A 19,353-nucleotide genomic window follows, 5' to 3' on the forward strand; every position below is an offset into this window, starting at 1 on the left:
CTTTATGTGAGTCTGGATTCTCACAGTGAAGGCTTGTTTCAGATTTTTGCTATCTGGGTCCATTTCACATTGTTTTTAGTATCATTGTAAACAATCAATTCAAAAGTTAAAAAACAAAACAAAAAAAGAAACTCTAAATGCCAATGGCACTTCTTATTTTGCATGACGTGATATTATGCATCTAGACGGAAACAAACTAAAGTGAAAGTGCATAGTGATACCTGGAAGTGGTAGTCGACTGGTAGTCATTAGTAGAGCTCTGTATAGACATTAGGAATAAATATCCTTAAAAAAAAATGGCTTACGTGTGTTCAGTTAGAAGACATCACCCAAATAGCAATTATACTGTGTACCTATAATCTATCTAAAAATAAATAAATGGATGAATTTACTCATTTACTTCCATTGCCACTTACAGTATACTTTACAGTGTCTTACCCCAAAGTAACTATTCGTTTCTAAATGGTACCTAAATGGTTGATAAACACACCTGATAAAGGAGTGGGGAATGAGGAAGAGTGGTGGTTTGTTCAGTGTTCCGTGTGTGAAGTTTAGTGTTACTCCTCATCACCTGATCACCTAGCGGCTGGCTTATGAATAATGGATAACGTCACTACTACTGGTCTGTACTTCGGGTGCTTCATGAAACCCAAGCTCTGTGTGTGTGTGCTCGTGTGTGCATGTGCTCTTTTCCATGACGAGCTTCTCAACCGTGCATGGTCACACGCAGTCTTTGGTCACCGTATCTCGAACAAAAGCAATAATGTACTCTCTGTATCAGTAATTTTATATGAAGCCTGCAATCTAATAATATAAAATGTAACATAAAATGCAAAGTAAACTAAATGAGGTCAAATTCCTCTGAGGCATTCCGTTTTTTTTTGTGCTCTTAAATACATAGCACTAATTTAATTTTAATGCTCTTTCTTTATAAATGTCTTTTTATAATGCAGTCTGTTGTCTCGGTTTCAAAACCGAATGCGACACTGCAAGTGCTGAAGTGGTTGTCGAAGGAAATAACCACTTTATTTATTTGCTTTTATCTTGGGTTTTTTACAGATGGATGACTCTCATAAAAGCCTGATAAGTGGGAACAGAGAGCATTCAATCATCCCCTCTTTCCTTAGTAGTCAAGGAAAGGTCACAGCCTCTGCTGACACGGGCCACTTTCGTTCAAGCACTCATCCAATCAAGAAGGAAGAAGAGAGAAGAGATGGAAGGTTGTCAGCACCTCCAATTAATTCTTTTGCCACTAAAGTGTCTGTGGCCGCCTCCAGTGTACAAAAATCTCCTGTTGCCTCTGAAATCAGGGATATTAAGGTAGGCTGCTTAACAATCTGATTCGAGTAAAATAAATCATGTTCATCGTGTTCAGGATATCCTTAACTTATTTATAACATGCACTGGGTGAAAACGCTTCTATATGGTTTATGATTAAAGAATACAGTATGCTCACTAAATATACATGTATGCAATTACTTAATGTTAAAGTTAGATTTTGTACTATTTTAGTTTTGTTTGTTATACTGACTGGAGGAGATTTCTTGAAGATGGTGTCATGGGATCTTCAGGTGTCACATTCTCTACCTGTGTATCTCCCTCTCTCTCTCTCTCTCAGGTGGGTCAAAGTGAAATGCGAGTCTGTTTGAATCAGAAGCCAAACAGTGGGAGAGACTTCGGATTCAAGGCTCACTGGGACTCAACTGGTGCTTGTGTGAAATCTGTTCAAGCAGGTAAGACTTTTTAATATTATTCAAAGCAGACTGTTTAACTAGAAAACTGCCATTCATTTTAAATGCATCCAGGCTTTGCCATTTAACTCAATAGAGGCTGAAGTGTAAGTTATCTGTGAATCAGTCCACTTAATACTGTGCAATGCTGTACATTATACAGCATACTGAAGATGTTTCTACCAAACAGAAATTCTTTAGAGAAAGGGCGTATTGGTGCAAATTTGGCTGTGTGTGTTTATGGATGATCGGAGGGGGGTTAATTTAAGTTTATTCAGGATTTCAAGTTGGGGGAAAAAAATAACTACTTTGGGAAATCATGATGAATGATTTCGCTTGATTACGCTTTCTGTACTTGGCAAGTTTGTGAATGTTTTTGTATCACGCTGTCTTTATAGTTAGATTCATAGTTTCTTTTAATTATTGAGAATGCACGAAAAAATGTTTTTGTGCATATATTTCCTTGTGTGCTTGTGCACAGCCAAGCTGCGTCATTCTCAGGATTCTGGAGTGAGATTGAGATGAATGATTTATAGAGAACAGTGAAGGTGTTTCTTACTGTGCATTAGTCTGATTGGTTAAACTGAAGTAGCCCTGTTGGGAGTCTGGTTCTGCGTTTAGGAAGTGTCCTCTTGAATGAAAGGAGCTTGAGATTGTGACCGGTGTGCTTAAAAAAACGGGTCAAGGCAGTCATACGTGAAGTGAATATAACATAAAGACAATCTATGTTATATTAGCTTCCATATGTTTCATTGTACAGAAGAGACTGAGAGCGTTTGGTTCTGACACTTGGGTTCATTTTAATCAGCCGTATCATGTGGCGTTATGAGACTGGCTGTAGTGGGCTCAGGTTGATCTCCTTCCCAAGAATTCCATTAAACACACTAACCTACATGTAGAGCCTCATCAATGATGTATGAAGCTGTTCTGTTGTTTTCGGGTTCCATTTAAGGCTGTCAGTCAGGTAATATGTTATGATTAATAGTTTAAGTTAATGCATTTTGATCTTTTTTTGCAGAAGGAGAGCCTGAACGGTAAATGAAAAATGCATGTGAACCATCTGTTGAAGTGTTTCACTTTATGTACTTGTATGCGCTGTGATAGAGTAAATGTAATGATTTATTATTAATGTAAAATAAACGTAGAAAAAAAAATGGTAATGATGTGCCCCAATTCTGTTCTAAATCCAATTGTTCAATTGGATTAACCAAAAGAACTGTGGAAACGTCTCCATGTTGCTTCAAGAAACCTATCTGCAAAGCTACTTAAACTTAAGGTTTTAGGCACTTGTGTAAAAATGCTGTAAAATGAGTGCGCTGTAAAAAATAATGTCATCAGTAGATTTTCTTTTATTAATTGTATCTTTTGTCCTCAGTGCACTTGAGCATGGTTTTTCAGGCAGCTGCCACAGTTCAAGATTTAGTCTCAGTTTGTTTGTTTTCTTCATATCATTCTAGAAAGACATGATGATGATGATGGTGAGATCAGATCTGTGTGGAGTACTGGCTCTTGTCAAACTCCTTGTACAAACAATGCTTTCAATGGTTTACACTTCACCATATTGTTTCACATGCCAGTGAATGAGAGCCCTTGAAAAGGAGATTTGTATTCAATACTAATCTAAAATGTCTTGTTGGTCCAGATCTAGAAGTGAACTTGATTGTGTACTCCCCACAAGCCCTCACAGTCTTGCCTTTCTTCATCTTCTTAATCTTCATCACACAGGCAGCCCAGCAGAGTTGTGTGGTCTGCTGATGGGTGATGAGATTGTGGCGCTGGGTGGATGCAGGGTGGCTGAAATGAATTATGAGCAGTTTAAGGGCAGTATGGATACAGCACAGCAAAAGGGCACTTTACTGATGGACATCCGACGACACGGCCAGAACGGTGAGGATGTGGAAACTGTATGTGATAATGTAGCACTGTTTAAGTAATACGCCAAAAATGCCAATTTGCTTTAACTGATTAAAAATAACAGATTTAAAGAAATTCACATGCGTACTTGTTCGCCAACACATCCTCTGCAGTGAATGGGTGCTGTTAGAATGAGAGTTCAAACAGCGGTTAAACAATATAAAAAGATGCATGTTTGTAAGAAACAGGCATTTTTGACTTCAAACCATCGCCTCTATTGCTAAAAGACTAAAAGTTAAGAAGCTAAAAGTTCTCTACACTTAATAATGCCTTCACCCGTGTAAACACAGTGCTTGATTTGTGCATATATCTCTCCTGATTCAGTCAAGATGACTTTTATACTCGAGAAAGTATTTATTCGCATTTTATATGGAAGCTATGATTAGAAGTTAAACTGTTGACTGAATAATCTTGATAGATTTGTTTCACACGAACACACAGATTGTGGAGCTGTTATATTACTTTTAGATTTGTTGATTGTTGTGATGGTTCTTCTGACGGCACCCATTAGTGAGCAAGTCATGTAATGCTAAATTTCTCCAAATCTGCTTTATGAAGAAATAAAAGAATCTGCATCTAGGATGATTGGATGGTGAGCAAATGTTCATTTGTTTAACCAGCATAATTTAAAATGTCGTAAATATTTTAAGTGCTTGTTTTTTGTTTCTGGCATGGGTCCTCCTCCTTCTGCTTTTTATGAGCCCAGAAATTGAAGGTGCCATTCCAGATTCAGATGCTGTATCTGTTGCTTTCTGTCACTGGGAAGGTGGTCTGTCTGTCAGTTAGTCTCTCTGTCAGGTTTGAGTAGTGTGCGGGTTCAGTTTAATTTTTTTCCCCCCTTTACCACTGGATCAATAATCTTTGCATCAGTTTCATCAAAGGGGATAAATATGAACACCTTTTGATTTTCATTATTGGACACATATGATGGTATAATTTTAGGCCACTTAAAATTCCACTTTTCAAATCACAACACTAAATCGCAAGTTCACTAACATGTGACTTGGCATTTCTGATGTATGTTTTGGGTACTGGACAGACTGGGGCAGTGACCAACCTTCCCTACCGTACAAGAGCCATAAGACCATCAATTTGACCAGTGCCAATTCAACACTTATAGGGCGGCCCGAGCAGTATGTCTCGATTAGTGCAACCTCTCCAGTGGAGACCATGGTGAAGACGCAATTCAACGGACAGGCTGCTAATGTGAGTCAGGACAGGAGGATAATGAATGTGGTGGAAATCAGTCAGTTTGGCTATTGTTTTTTTTTTTTTCCCAATGTGGTTATTTTTAGTACTTATCCCAAAGTTTGTAATTCATATGCTTGCTTGTACTCTGATCTTTTTAAACAATAGTGTACAATAATTTGTTTAAAGGAAATTAAAGCTTATTCAGCATCAATAAATGCTGTTTCTTTTAACTTTAAATTTTGGGGAGGAAAATTTATCCATTTGCATTGATTAGTTTTTGTTTAGTTTTTTTTTTTTTTTTTTTTCTTCATAAAAAAATCAACACATTACAATAATTTCTAAAGGATCATGCATGCTTAAGACTGGAGTAATGGCTGCTGAAAATTCATCTTTGTAATCGGTAATAAATTGCATTTTTTTTAATTTTAAAACTGCAACAAGCAGATTCATTTGACTTTCAAATTAGTGACTTTCTGTCTAATTTGATTTTTATTTATTTTTTTTTCAGGGAGTGCTGTCTAAAATGGTGAATGGACGGATCCAGGACAGTCCAGCTTCTCTAAGGAGCAAAGGTGGGTGCTCAAGAGCCCTTTAGCAGTCAGAAATTGTCTTTTTTTTTAAAACAACATAAATTCTACACTCAAATATGTGGAAAATGACTCTTTCCACTGTTCTCTCCCCACCTGTGTTGTAGACTATGAGAACATAGTTTTGAGAAATCATAGAAGAAAGTTAGAATTTTTCATGCAGAAAGGTAACGGCGTTTACTGCGGCTGTAGCAGTTTAATGCTACGTGGCTAATCGATAACTGCAGCTCATTCATTGAATTATGCGGTGACTGATTTGTATTAAGCACACTCTTAATGGAGTGTATTGGTGCGCTCTATTCATTTGAATTTTAATATGAATGCTCAAAAATGGGTTTGCTTATTCTAAGTTCTAAGGGCCTGGCTAACTAAAGCATTTAGTATACAAAGTAAATCTGTAACGCATTTAAGTTAAGCTCTTTTCTCACTCCTGTATGTACTAAAAGCTTTTTTTAAGTCAAGCTCTAGGACTGAGCAGTAACATCTGAAATTGCTCGGTGGGTTTCTTTTGCTGTCTATTTTATTGCTCTTCAAGCTAAAGCTAATGCTCTGTCCTTCAGGTGCCACGGTTAGCTCCTGGGTCTATCTCTGTGGTAAATAAAGATGTGTGCTGTGATTACACTGTAATTGACTGTATGTGAGGACTGCTGTTTGTCATCTCTTTTTCCGTATCTGTCATGTTTCCTGTCGTATCATTGCACAGTTGTTTACAAAGACAAATTTGAGTCTTTCTGAGCAAAACTGCTTTCAATACTGTAGCGTGCGTTACTCTGAGGTGTTTTTTTTGTCTTGCTTGTTGTTTAAAGCCTGCATACCAGCGTATGAGTGTGAATTTGCTGTGTGCTCACTTGACCGTGGTGGCTTTGGTTACAGTTTTGTCATATGAGCAAGGGGTGTGTGTCAGAATCCGTTGAGCAGCATGGACCAACTGGTTAAAGGCATGGAAAACTCACGGCTATGTTAGTGCTTTATGCTGTTTAAATGGATAATCTTTGTCTCTTTTACCAGGTGGCTCGGAGTCTGCCATCTCTGATGTGAGTCGCATCTGTCATTCACATTTAGTCTTTATCTTTATTAAATTCTGTGACGATTTTTGGTTCTTTTAATTTATTTTCTCGTTTGTTTTGGGGGGGTATCAGCTGCAGGTCCCCTCCATCAGTACCACCTCCTCTCGCTGGTCATGGGATCATGAAGAGGAGAGACGGCGGCAGGAGAAATGGCAGATGGAACAAGAGCGCCTCCTGCAGGTACCACCAAACACCATCATACAAATGCTTGCTTTTGATCATTTAATTTTAATAATAAATATTAGTTTCAGTACAGTTTATGTAGTTTTTTTTTTTATAATGTTCATAGTTATGTCAATTTAGAAATACTGGATAATACATATAATACTGTTTCAACCAACTGCATGAATTGTCCAACTGAAATAAGTGTATTTAAACAGTACTTGCAGTTCAGCTTTTACATGTTTTGCTGAATATATTGTAAGTTGTAAAAATTAATTGAATATTTACTTGTGGACTTTTTTCTGAAATGGCTTCAGGAGAAGTATCAACGTGATCAGGAGAAGCTGGAGCAGGAGTGGAGGAGAGCTCAGCAGGAGGTCTATGGAGAGGAGCACAGTGGTACTGAGGTCAGAAGACTGTCAGAACATTAATCTCTTTCTTCATCATTCTCTAATTTGTAACCCTGGACCACAAGACCAGTCATAATGTTTTTTTTTTTTATTTTAAAATGTATAAGCTGAGCAAATTAGCATGTAAGGTTTGTTAGGGTGGGGCAATACTTGACTGGATTTGACTATTTTATCTGGAATTTGAGCATGCAAAAATCTAAATATTGAGAAAATCGTGTCTTCGTGTCTCATGACCTTCAAGAAAAATTGATCATTTGGACCCATGCAGTGTATTGTTGGCTTTTGCTACAAATACTCCCCTGCTACTTATGACTGGTTTTGTGGTTTTTAGGGTCACAGTTTCTCTCATTTACGCACTAGCACGACATGTAAATTAAGTTTTATTCAGACGTTCCATTGCCTTTAGACTCTACAGCATAATGAATGGTGAAATAAGAATCACAACCATGTTATTATATACCTCCTGCTGATATTAGGAGCTGAAATGCGCAGATGTCCTGTCAAACGGAAATACTACTTATATTCCATCGCCCTTCTTCAACCAATCCGTTGGTACCGCTTCTGTGGCATCCAATCAGAATACAGAGAAGGTGGAAGCAATACAGAACAGACAGACTGCTGTACAAACAGCAGCAGCACAGCAGCCACTAAAGGAAGAAGAGGAGTGTGATTCAACCACAAAGAGTCAGTGGTAAGAAAGAGGTCGTATCTGTTATTGCCAAGAAAACATTAGGATTTAGCATTTCTGTAAATACTACTTTCATTCAATAAAAAGAAATTGTAATTGCATATTGTAAAATACAAGCGCACTCACATGAAGATGATTTTGTAATTTCAGATATTTAATAAATTCACTGAAGATATTGCATAATTGCAGCTGGCAAAATATTCCCATATAACTAAACATAACACCAGCAGCTATCCAATCCACAAGAATCCAGTTTGTAAGCTGGAACACTTTTCTTGTAATTGTTGATCTACATAAAAACTACATAAAAAAAGACAGAAGCTTTTAGCTGATGTGTTGAATATAGATAGATGTTTCTCAAAATCTAACACCATGAGCACCGTATTTTTACCCTACCCTGACAAAATGATGTTTTAGTTCATGTGGCATGTGTTCATCTCACTGCTGCTTTGGTTATTGCTCGTATGCCTGTCTGCTTCTGCTTTGTCCTGCTTCAGCTCCGAGGAGTCCTACGGGTTTGCCAAGCTTACGGTTTCTGACAGGTCAGTTTGCTTTTGCGGCTGCGCTTGCTTCGTTCAGTGGCTGTTGTGGCAGATGTGATGTGAAATGCGTCTGGCTTTTTCTATATTTTTTCATTTTTGTACAAGGGGAAACGTGTATTTATTAAAATACTGTCTCATTTGTAATGTGAAGGAAAAACTTGATTCTGGTTCAGATTTCGATTACATTTAGTGCTATTTAATGTTACCTTATCGTTCTCATCACATTCAGTTCTCTTCCCATTGCCAGAAGTCCGGGTTTATTGTTTGTGATCGTTGTTGTTAACTTTTTCAGTTACACTTTTTACAGCGACACTTTTTTGTTAATTCCTGTTTTGTTCAATTCATGTATTTTAATTTGCGTAGGACAAAGTCAAAATCTACCCCTGCACTTCAAGGCCTTCACAAACAAGATGCTAAAGGTCTGATTACTTTAAATTTTTGGTTATTTTTTTTTCCTGAATTCCAGAGTAGTTGAACACCAAGTACAGTTCTCGTCTTCTCTGCCTTGTCTCTTCATTGGCAGCAGGAAGCGGTAAAAAGAAGGGACAGCTGTCAAAGGCAGAAAAGGAACGTCTGCAGATCCTGGAGGAGATGAGGAAGAAGACTCCGCTCCTCACTGACAACAGTTGGATCCGTCAGCGCAATGCTAGCATCAACAAAGAACCCATCACTGTGGGAACATCAATCAGGAGGTCCTGATGAATAAACATTTTCCTTATATTGTTGAGCACAGATTTTCTTTGTCAGCTCTACACTACCATTCACTAGTGTGACACATGCAATAATAGCTGCCGAAAATAATGTATTCAAATAGAAAGCAGCTATTTTACAATATCGCTGCGTTTTTGATCAAGTAAATGCAGGTTTGGTAAGCATAAGTTTTTTTTTTTTTTAAACATTGCAAAGTCTTCTCGACCCCAAACCTTTGAATGGTGACGTTGTCTTGGTTGACAAAGGAAACCACATGATTTTCAATCTCTGCATCACAGATATGAATCTCTGGACAACCTCCACTCAACCAACTCTTCCTGGTCCAGGCAGTCCTACACTTCAAGTATCGCAAACAGGCCCCATTCTGCTTTGGGAAACACTGGCACTTACAGGAGTGGACGCAGCAGCCTGGGCCCTGATTCAGCCATCTTCTCCACCGGGCTTAAACAGAGCTCCTCGTTTGCCTCCAACTCTCCCGCTCCACCATTCACAGCTATGCCTGAGCCGTCAGGCCCTAAATCCCGTCCAAACTCTCAGCAAAGTGGCAGGTGTGGATTAGTCCTGACACATTTTTAAGTGTGGTATTTCAGAATGAATTCATGACTTGTCTTTTGTGAGTAAATCCAAAGCATCGGATTTATGCATTTTCATTTGAAACTTTTGGGCCAGTTTTGAGTGTAGCTTTCTTTTTTCTTAAGAAGGATTTCACTCTACCTTACTTTTAACCCCAGGTATTTCAGAAGACAGTGGCTGTGTTCTCAATGGAATACTAGTGTACCGCATACTGTGTGCTATATACTGCATTGTACTCTACAGTTCAAAAATTATTCAAATTTATCAAAACATCATGGCAATCTTACAGATCACTAAATTTTTGAACAGTAGTGAACAGTACATGCTGCAGTGTATATTGTATACTGCACACAGTAATAAAAATAAACGCTTTGCAGTCAAGGTAGAAATGTGAAAACTTCAAGTGGATGTTCCACACACCATGCTCCAATTGTGCACGTTTTCGGCAATTTCATGCATAAGTAAATTAGTGTGTACAGTATACATGCAGTATAGTATGGTAGTATGCTATTCTGAACTATTCAGTACTCTGCCGCCAGCCTCCCCTCTTAAATGCAATCAAATCATTGCAAGGACAGAGCAATTCTGTCTTTTATATGACATTGAACTCTGACACTGGCATGTGGTGCCTGTAGGCTGGTCAGTGGCAGGCGGATGTGCTCGAGGTGTGAGCAGCCTCTGGGGAAGGGAGCTGCCATGGTCATCGATTCCCTGGAGCTCTGCTTTCACATTGGTTGCTTCAAGGTGAGACCAGAGGTCACCTGAAAATAAGTTACCGGGCACTCTATGGATCTGTGCACCTTGCCTTGGGTTTTTAGCCTTTGTCATTTGGGGTGTAGGAGATCACCTAATATCAATAAATCTCTTTTTTTGGTGTAGGCAGTCAGATTACAAGCATGCAAAACAAATAAGAAAAGGTGTAGATCTTAAAATAGTGATTAATTACTCACTCTTATGGCATTGCAAACCCCTAAGACCTTCCTTCGTTCATCAACATACATTAAGATGTTTTTGATCAAATCTGAGAGCTTTCTGAGACTGCATGGACTGCAAACACGTTCGAGACCCAGAAAGGTGGTAGGGACATCATTATAACAAGAAACTACTGATGACGTTTTGATGTGACTATTTCAAATCAAGAAAAAAAAAATTGTGCCTGAAGAAAGCTACCTTTCTAGGTCTTGAGCATTTCTGTTGGGAAGCTCTTGGTTTTCATTAAATAATTAACATAATTGATATTTATTTATAATTGATATTTATTTTTCGTTAAATATCAATTATCAATCAATATCTTATCAACTTGTGTCTCAAAGATGGACAAAGGTCTTATGGGTTTGGAATGCAATGAAGGTAAATAATTAATGACTGAATTTCCATTTTTGGTTGAACTATCCCTTTCATTTCTGTTTTAAGTTAAAATATTTATTTATTCCTAATTTTCAAATTGATGTCCAGCCTGTTTTCTGATTGCCTCATTGCCAATAAACTTGAAAATGAACACAGCTTCTAGCTAACCTCTAGTAACCTCTAGTAACCTCATAACCGTTACCATTTCATCACCAGAACCCTGCCAGTCACTGATCACACAGGCTTTTCCAGTCACAAAAATATACTGTATTTTCCGGAAAAAAAAAAAAAAATTTTTTAATAATGTTAATCGTTTTGTGTCGTTACAGATGTACAGAAATATACAATTTTCGGAATACTATTGTTATTTATCTAGTGAGAGAAGTTACCTTACACACCATGCAACTTTTGATGTGCTTCGACTTGGGTGTAATTTATGTTTCGGAAAATACAGTATTTGCTTTCTTGCTAAAGAAGCTTTCCGGTTGCAAGGGTTGTGTGTTTTTTTTTTTTTTTTTTTATAATTTTTTTTTTATAGTAGCTCCTTGTTTCTTCACTGCTGCACAGGAAGGTTACATCACTGCTTCACCAGCCTTCACTAAAGAAATCACCTTTTCAAATCTAGCCGTGGTGGAGGATCTGCCCACACTGACCCAATAATCAGTATTTCTAATGAATAAATCATTTTGCCTGATTTGGAAGGCTTTGGGGGCTTTGGAATGGAAAAAGGGTTGTATCCCCTCATTTTGATGTGTGTCCAGACTTGCTGTTTCTTGTTGCTCTTGCAGTGTGTCAGCTGCAGGACTGACCTTGGGAGAGGGACTGAGTCCGGAGCTCAGGTCAGAGTCAGACACAGACAGCTCTTCTGTAACACCTGCTACAGCCGAATCAGAGGTACGCGAGAACAAACGTGTATGTTTAGTGCTGTCAAATGATTAATCGCATCAGAAATGTTTTTCACGCATAATATTTGTCTATCGTGTGTGTATATATAAAAAAAAAAAAAAATTGTACTATTTTCAGTGAGAAACCTTTGCTTTGCTTGTTTTATTAGAACAACACTGTGCTAATTGAAAGACTGTATGCATTTTCTCTTAGTCTGTTCCTCCGTCTCCAAGTGACCAGAATGCTTTGCAACTGATCGAAGAGGAGCGTACCACAGAAGCGGCCTCAGGAATCACAACTATTAGCACAACCTAACCACCGCAGCAGGCCTTATCCACGCTTTCCTTTCACCGCTTTGACAATCAATATTTTGAGACTGCTATTTCTGTGATTGTTCCCATATTAAGACCGCTGCATAGTGACGAGTTCGAACGTGTCATTGTGATTACTGCTGACACCCCTGAGGTTGTTTCTGTGCTGGCTGACATCCATCTAGTAAGAAGTAATTCTGAACAGTTATGCATTCCATGTGGCAAGTGATAACATGTCTAATGTGTCGAATGACTTCTTATTTTCATTTTTGAAGCAGGTCCTTGCTGAGAATCCTCATCTCTTTAATATAAGCTTTCCTCATAATTATTCAATAAATCTTGTAGCACACTTATCGAGCACTTTTTTCCTTTTCATTAGTAGGTATCACAGTGGTGATGGTGCAGGCATTACGTTGTTGTTGTTGTTGTTTTCTGTACCAGTCATTTAGGAGGAATCTTATTATGCAACAAGCTGCTTAATAGAAATGTTTGATCAGTCATACTTACAGATGTTAAAATGCACTATCCAGTAGGTGGCGCTCTGGCATTTTTCTCTCCATTTTAGTAGATGCAGTGTTCTGCCAATCAGATGGCCTACACATAGACGCTGTATTGCATATAATTGTAATATCAAATTACCTGGGATGCTTTTTCTAAGCCCCTATGCCAGATGTTTCTGTTTGATGTTTACATATCTCTCTCCTTGTATGACATAGGCTAGATAAAACTGGCTAAACAAGTTAAATTGAGTGTTGCCATGGAAATAAAGCTTACTTTTAAATGGAAAATGATTATGTACTGAAACTGTTCTTTACTGAAGAACTACCTTCCCCCCTCTTTTTCTCCCTATACATATCATTATCTCTTCATGTCTTGAAATGGATACGTTCAAGTCCTAATAAGGATAATTTAAGAGTGGCTGCACATCTCCAGACTTTTCTGCTTCCTGTCATTAACTTGCTCCCACAGTCATCTCCATTCCTACAGCTTTAACCTCATTCTCAGTGGCTCTGCAGTGCAGATTTGTCTGAGAACTTATTTGTTGGATTAGTAACGGCTACCTGCAGCACGTTGTTCAAAATTTTCCATTTTTCTTAAAGGTGCTGTATTGTTTGTTTGTGGGTTTTTTTTAACTCATTTAAACATTTGTTATATTTTAACTTTAGAAATTTTGGAAATGCACTATTTTTTTTTTTCAGAGAAACAGCTAGGTAGAATTCTACTCTGAAATGTGCATTTAGGGCAGATTCCAGAACAGAACTGCAGCGCAGTTTCAACCGCGAGCTGATATTACATACTACACCTTTTAATCCATATGATCCTGCCCACTTACGGTTTACAGGAAAACACAACCAAAGTCCCTTTGGAAGTGGGCATAAAACGGAAGTTAAGATTGTATTTTTTTTCCTTTAGTGTGAAGTATTTCAGGCTTCTGCAATGTGTGGGGGGAAATAAGCTGTGCTGGGCTTGATTTCATCCTGTGGTATTTGATTGGATCGTCTGGATCTCACGCCATCACTCGTGACCGGAAGAGAAGAGGAGTCGTTTCTAGGGGAGGGGGTTTACGTTTTTGATTAAAGATTGGTCACATGAATAAAAAAAAAATAATAATAATGAAGTGCACTGATAAGTTATTTATAATAAACACTACAGTATTCCATTTTAAAAATAAGACTTGTCAATTTCGATTTCGTGCCGACTTTAAGTCATGTCACTTGGTGGCCATCTTTTGGGCATCCAAGCGCAGCTCCCATTTCTTTAAATGGGGAAAATCCAAACTATAGGCTACGAGTGGCACGTACTGAAAAAAAAAATGCTATAGCTCGTAGTGATAATAATGGCTGTTGTTAATAATCTTTTCCAGTAACGAGTAATCAAACGGATTAGTGTTTTCTGTTACAATGCCGTTATCATTACTGACCATAAAATGCAGCATTACTATAATTTATTTTAGACTGAGTTCATCTTCATAGATGAGCAGTGTAGCCTACATGTATTTGACGAATGATTTTAGTGACGCTTTGATTCACACGCGCAAAGAAAGATACAGAGCTAGAGAGGCTTACAAATGCAGAATTGACGCTCTGCATGTAAGCAATAGTATCTGTTATATTCTTCTGCAAAAATAACGTAATTCCTTTGGAATTATTCAGCTTTCCAGAACTGCCGTTTTTTCTGGTAATACGCAAAACTAAGGCTATCTCACTGCATGGTGCTCACCTGTTGTCATCCCTGTTTTGGCAACAGGAAATCAATTTGAGCGAGCGCAGACAACGTGAATAATATTTATGAACCCAGGAACCCATTAATGCTAGCGTGTTTTATGTTGTTGTTAGTAGTAGAATTTGTAACATCACAATTTTGCTTCACAGTTATTTTTAGTTTTTCACCGTTTTATAGAAACGCAAACAAATTCATGGTTGTTCCGATCACTAAAGCTCTATCATATTATCATATAATGCTATAATAAATGCTATGGCGATTCTATTCCCAAGGTGTCCATAGAGAGTTGATATTATAATATTTTGAATTTAGTATGCGTCTCTCACATTGTCCCACTGAAACATTGTGTAGATTAGTGTACAATGTTTTATAACAATTTATTCTATTTAGTGTTTTAAGGAACATTATTAAAAACAATGGAGATGTGGTGGTGTTGGTCTGGTGCTTTTATGACGGATGGCATATAAGATGATATCTGCCACCTACTGGACTGGAGTGTGAAGCACTGGACCTTTGGCTGGACGGTGAATAGTCTGTACTTTATTTACTTGCGCTAATGTTTTCTACAAAATCTTATGGCATACACGAATGAAAACGTTTTGACACATCCTGGAGCCTTTTTTCTTACTCTGCATGATCTAATTAAATGAGAACTGGTGCACAGCACAACAAAACCACACTATAATATTGGTTCGTACCATACAAGCCACACAATGACTTGAAAAAAAAATCATTACTGACTGAGCATTTAACTTATGACTCTTTGGAATTTTTGTGAAATTGGTAAAAATTGGAATTGGAAAAAAAAACCACACACTTTTGAGTCGGCTCATATCACTGAACAGGTCTCAGTGAAAGGGACAGTCATTAGTGGATATAATTCTATTTCTCGCTCTATTTCTCGATTTTATGGTTATAGAAGAAATGGAATGAAACTTGCAAGCTTCAAATATTAGCAAGTTTGAAAGCTCAAGTCATAATTCTTTCAAATGTCTCCTATTTTGTACCATAAAAGAAAGAATATCACATGCATTTGGAGCAATAAGATAGTAAAGGCCTGTTCACACCAAGAACGATAACTATATTAGTGTTTAACTAACGACAGAACAGACAGAGTTCTGTTCAATACAGTAAGCTTGCTGCAGTTTTGTTGTCTGGCCCTTTAAAATGCTCAGGCTATTATGTATTATGTGTGCCTGCCATTGTTTTAATGGTTCATAAATGGGAAGAAATCTTTCTGAAAGTGGTTCAGACAATATCTTCCTCTGTCCTTATCGATATAGTGTACTTCTCTATTCTCGTCAAATTAAAACGTCATAGTTTTTTTTCATTGTAGTTCTCTTAACTACAACTATATTTTATAGTTTATAACTTAACTATAATATTTGCACAAAAGTGATGAGAAAATGCTATTTTGTTGAACAGATGGTGCTCTTTTCCGTCCCTCTTCATGCATGCAGATACCTCTTCCCTCAGTAGTATGTTCTTCCCAGAATTGTTAGGGAAGTCATGACCTTAGTGCACTAGCCGCAAGGGTTCACATCACCCATAAAGCACAGCATTCCGTTCATGCGTGCAACCAAGTCTCAGATGTGTCCTCTTGCTTAGTTTGCCAGTGACGCTCAATCTGCATGCAATCTGAGCTTTATATCTGCTGGCTGAGGTCAACAGACTCCCTCTGAGAGACCCAGGGACAATTGGTATCATTCTTCAACTGATTTAAATGCACCCAAATAACCCCGCAATTCAATTTCGTATATAGGGACATTAAAAACCAGCCTGGGTCACATGATACTAAACAAAAGAAGGCCACGCAATTTGAATAAAGTCTGCCTGCCATGGTTTGTTTTTATTTGTGCCAGGTTTGCAAAAGCCTCCCTTTTTATTATCATAACCTATTTTAGTCCTTGCTTGTTTTTCTTCATTCACGTTGACATTTAATCTCTCTTTCTGTTGTGTTCAAGACCTGTATATTTTTACCGTTCCCTTCAGCTAGTTCACAACACATGGCCTTTTTAAGGGCACGGTAGCACTTCGGTGTCTTTATATGGGAGTGCTGTGAGTTTGAATTTATTTCGCTTATTCTTTACCGTCATGGCAGATCTAGGACTGTCCCTCTAAAGCCCTAAAGCAGAATAACAGTTCTCAGCCAAATGTAGGATGTTTTGTTTTCCCTTGCAAAGCATATCCGCAAACAAGAAGCAGCTCGTGTCAGCTTGGGAAAACAGTTTGAGAAAATGCAGTTTGGAAAATACCTCCCACCCCCTGAGTTCGTGCATATTGTGGTCTTTCTGTCTATCCCTCAGATAATGCTTTCCAGACTAGCTATTACAGAAGTTCACATTAAATTGTATATTACTGTACACTCTAAGAAATAAATCTACAAAAGCTGTCACCGGGGGCGGTATCTTTTTAAAAGGTACAATTTTGTACCTATTAGGTTTATATATGTACTCTTTAAGTACTAATATGTACCTTTAAATCAAATTCAAATTTTATTTGTCACATACACATACATACATGGTACGACATGCAGTGAAATGCTTTTAAGGTGCCAGAACGGACTGTTTAGATACAAACATTTACCTTTTGAAAAGGTACTGGCCCAGTGACAATTTTTGTACCTTTATTTCTGAGAGTGTACCACAGATCAGTGGAGTTTTTGCATAGATGAAAATATAAAAAATATAAAAAATCTCACTGGTGTAACTTTCCTGTTAATGTTTTGGGCCTTTTGTGAGAAGTGTATTCCTGGAAATCCATGTAAACTGCATTGTCTGCGTGGAAAATACGCATTGCTGAGTTTCCCATAGCAGTGAATGGAAATTCAGGACTCTATGCTTAAATTATAAACAACATGCAGTTACACATAATGATGAATGACTGTTAACAGTTCAGATGTAAAGTATTGTCCTGTGGGTGTTTTTTTGGCACAAAAAATTGCACAAGTGCTTCTTTTTGTAAGCTAAACGTTTTATTTAAGTATAGTTTCGTATGGACAGGTCATCTAGTGTGATCTTGTGGCTGGACCTTAGAAAAGCAGTCATGGACAGGGTTTTGGCTTTGGCCTCTGGACAGACCGCAGTCTTGAAAGACCTCCAAGTAACGACTGGTAACATTTTCCACTCACATGAGCACTCTTACTATTCCGCATCACTTCCAGATTTAGTCTTCTTCAGTTGATATTAATAAAAGTTTGTAAACTGAACTAGGCTCACATTTAGTTCTAACACACATATTAGACTTTTCATATTAGACTAGATAACTGGTTCAGGTAAAAAAAAGTTAAACCGATGTCACTAGAAGTCTGCAACCTTTAGTCAAAAGAGCATAACTCCTAACGTTAACAGAAAGGCCTTTTTATCTGAATGGATATCAACTGAGGAGTGGCTTTATCCAAACTTTTAACCGGACAGATTGGCTGACTTCTGGGAATAAAGGGTAGTTTATCACACGGGTGTAGTTTATCAGTCCATCTGAAAACATTGTCATACAGGTCCAGCCAGTACTTTTGTATTGTGAAATTTTGTCTCTGTTATAATAAACAACTTGTATGAACCGGGACTGATGGATTCACATTTTTGCTGGATTGCTTGTTATAGTTGGGATATTATTTCTTGTTTGCAGATGCTCTGCTAAATGTTTAAGCTGGTTGTTCTAAATTGAGTCAGTTTATCAGTTTGACGAGTTCTTTTGGGACGAGTTCTCATTTTAGAGTTAACTCTCTTGTGGAGAAACAGAATGCTGAGCAAAATTAGAAAGAAGAATTAAGATGCGAGAATTAGAAAAGCAAAATGCAGGAGGGGGAAAAAAACAGGTGGAGAATTAAAATGTTGCAGACTCAATGCAGAAAGTACATTTGACCTACAGGGAGATTCATGAAAAGTGTGCGCGCGCTTGTTTCTGAATGCTGTTTGTGGTCTGAACTCATTCCCATTAGCATCTTGTAACCTTTTCCTCTCACACATTTTCCCACATTGTTTGTGCAGAAATGTTCAGTTTGTTCTTCCTAATAGGGATCCATTGTGATTTTACTGTATGTCTTTACATTAATTGGCCGTGTTTGACACTCTTTGTTTAAGGAGAACTGTTCTGATATCTTTTAAAAAATATCAGTTCATATTTTGGTACAATGCAGCCCATCTCAGGCTGATATAGAGGTCCAATTTGTGTGTGCACTTGGCTACAGTAATCAGATAAGAGATAGGTATAGCTCCTGCTCTGTATTGTGTGTAGGAGGGACATTCTGACTGAAAATAAGTTTTATTATAAAATGACTCAATAATAATAATAGACCAGCTGTCATTCCATGACACACATAGACAGGTGTGTGGTAGAATACTGAAATTTTCTGGGAGAAGAAGGTTGTCATATCATGCACTAAAATAGAACCAGTGGACAAAATATTAATATGTCTATCATGAAAGATGCCATGCTGAAGAAGCTGAACCATACTGTTAAGTATAAGTTCTATAATTATTAACAGAGATGACTCACATTTGTTCAGTGGAATTAAGAATGTTTTGAGTTGCAATTTAAAACCGACATCGCAGATGTCTAGTATTAATAAGAACAATATTTGAGATAAAAAAATAATAATAAATTAAAATCATTTAAAAAGGCAAGTGAACAAATATTTTATTTGTGGGTGGGTGGGAAATACAGAGAGAGAGAAAATAAAAAGCAAGCAAATAAAAAAAAAAAAAATTCTGATAAATAAATGGCATGTAAATAGAATGTAAGGAGAACTCTATTGAAAGTCATATGATTTGAATCGCCTAAACTGTGCACTACAAGAATATCTGGATGCCTAAATAAACTGGAAAATCAACTGAGAAATGTTCAAGAACGTGACAAATGTGTATTATATTAAAATACCAGGCCTTCGGTCTGTCTCTTTGGTCAGTATTGTTGGTTTTGTGGTAGTGATACAGATAAAGCACACAAAGGCAATTTCCATTGTTGTGTGATGTTCCGGTTTTAGAAAACTGCACAGTTTGCTGGTTTTATCA

General features: G+C 37.5%; 1 protein-coding gene across 12 annotated transcripts in view; it reads left to right on the top strand.

The window, feature by feature from the left end:
• Positions 1–12,765, top strand: part of lmo7b (LIM domain 7b) — a 29,416-nt gene extending 16,651 nt beyond the window's left edge. For 2 of the 12 annotated variants that reach the window (XM_043232713.1, XM_043232718.1), the window contains 17 exons: positions 1,060–1,320; positions 1,619–1,733; positions 3,456–3,617; positions 4,684–4,850; positions 5,344–5,407; positions 5,530–5,589; positions 6,431–6,456; positions 6,562–6,669; positions 6,969–7,058; positions 7,538–7,752; positions 8,247–8,291; positions 8,655–8,710; positions 8,815–8,983; positions 9,281–9,550; positions 9,701–9,733; positions 11,711–11,816; positions 12,021–12,765. In XM_043232713.1, the coding sequence (XP_043088648.1) occupies positions 1,060–1,320; positions 1,619–1,733; positions 3,456–3,617; positions 4,684–4,850; positions 5,344–5,407; positions 5,530–5,589; positions 6,431–6,456; positions 6,562–6,669; positions 6,969–7,058; positions 7,538–7,752; positions 8,247–8,291; positions 8,655–8,710; positions 8,815–8,983; positions 9,281–9,550; positions 9,701–9,733; positions 11,711–11,816; positions 12,021–12,122 (2,049 nt within the window). In that variant the 3' untranslated portion in view covers positions 12,123–12,765. Of the gene's footprint in view, positions 1–1,059; positions 1,321–1,618; positions 1,734–3,455; positions 3,618–4,683; positions 4,851–5,343; positions 5,408–5,529; positions 5,590–5,982; positions 6,016–6,430; positions 6,457–6,561; positions 6,670–6,968; positions 7,059–7,537; positions 7,753–8,246; positions 8,292–8,654; positions 8,711–8,814; positions 8,984–9,280; positions 9,551–9,700; positions 9,734–10,210; positions 10,320–11,710; positions 11,817–12,020 lie in introns of all 12 variants that reach the window. The other 10 variants (XM_043232725.1, XM_043232723.1, XM_043232714.1 and 7 more) reach the window with 9 other exon arrangements.
• The last annotated feature ends 6,588 nt before the right edge of the window (positions 12,766–19,353 follow it).

The sequence above is a fragment of the Puntigrus tetrazona genome, unplaced genomic scaffold (genome assembly GCF_018831695.1).
Source record: "Puntigrus tetrazona isolate hp1 unplaced genomic scaffold, ASM1883169v1 S000000647, whole genome shotgun sequence".
Lineage (NCBI taxonomy): Eukaryota > Metazoa > Chordata > Actinopteri > Cypriniformes > Cyprinidae > Puntigrus > Puntigrus tetrazona.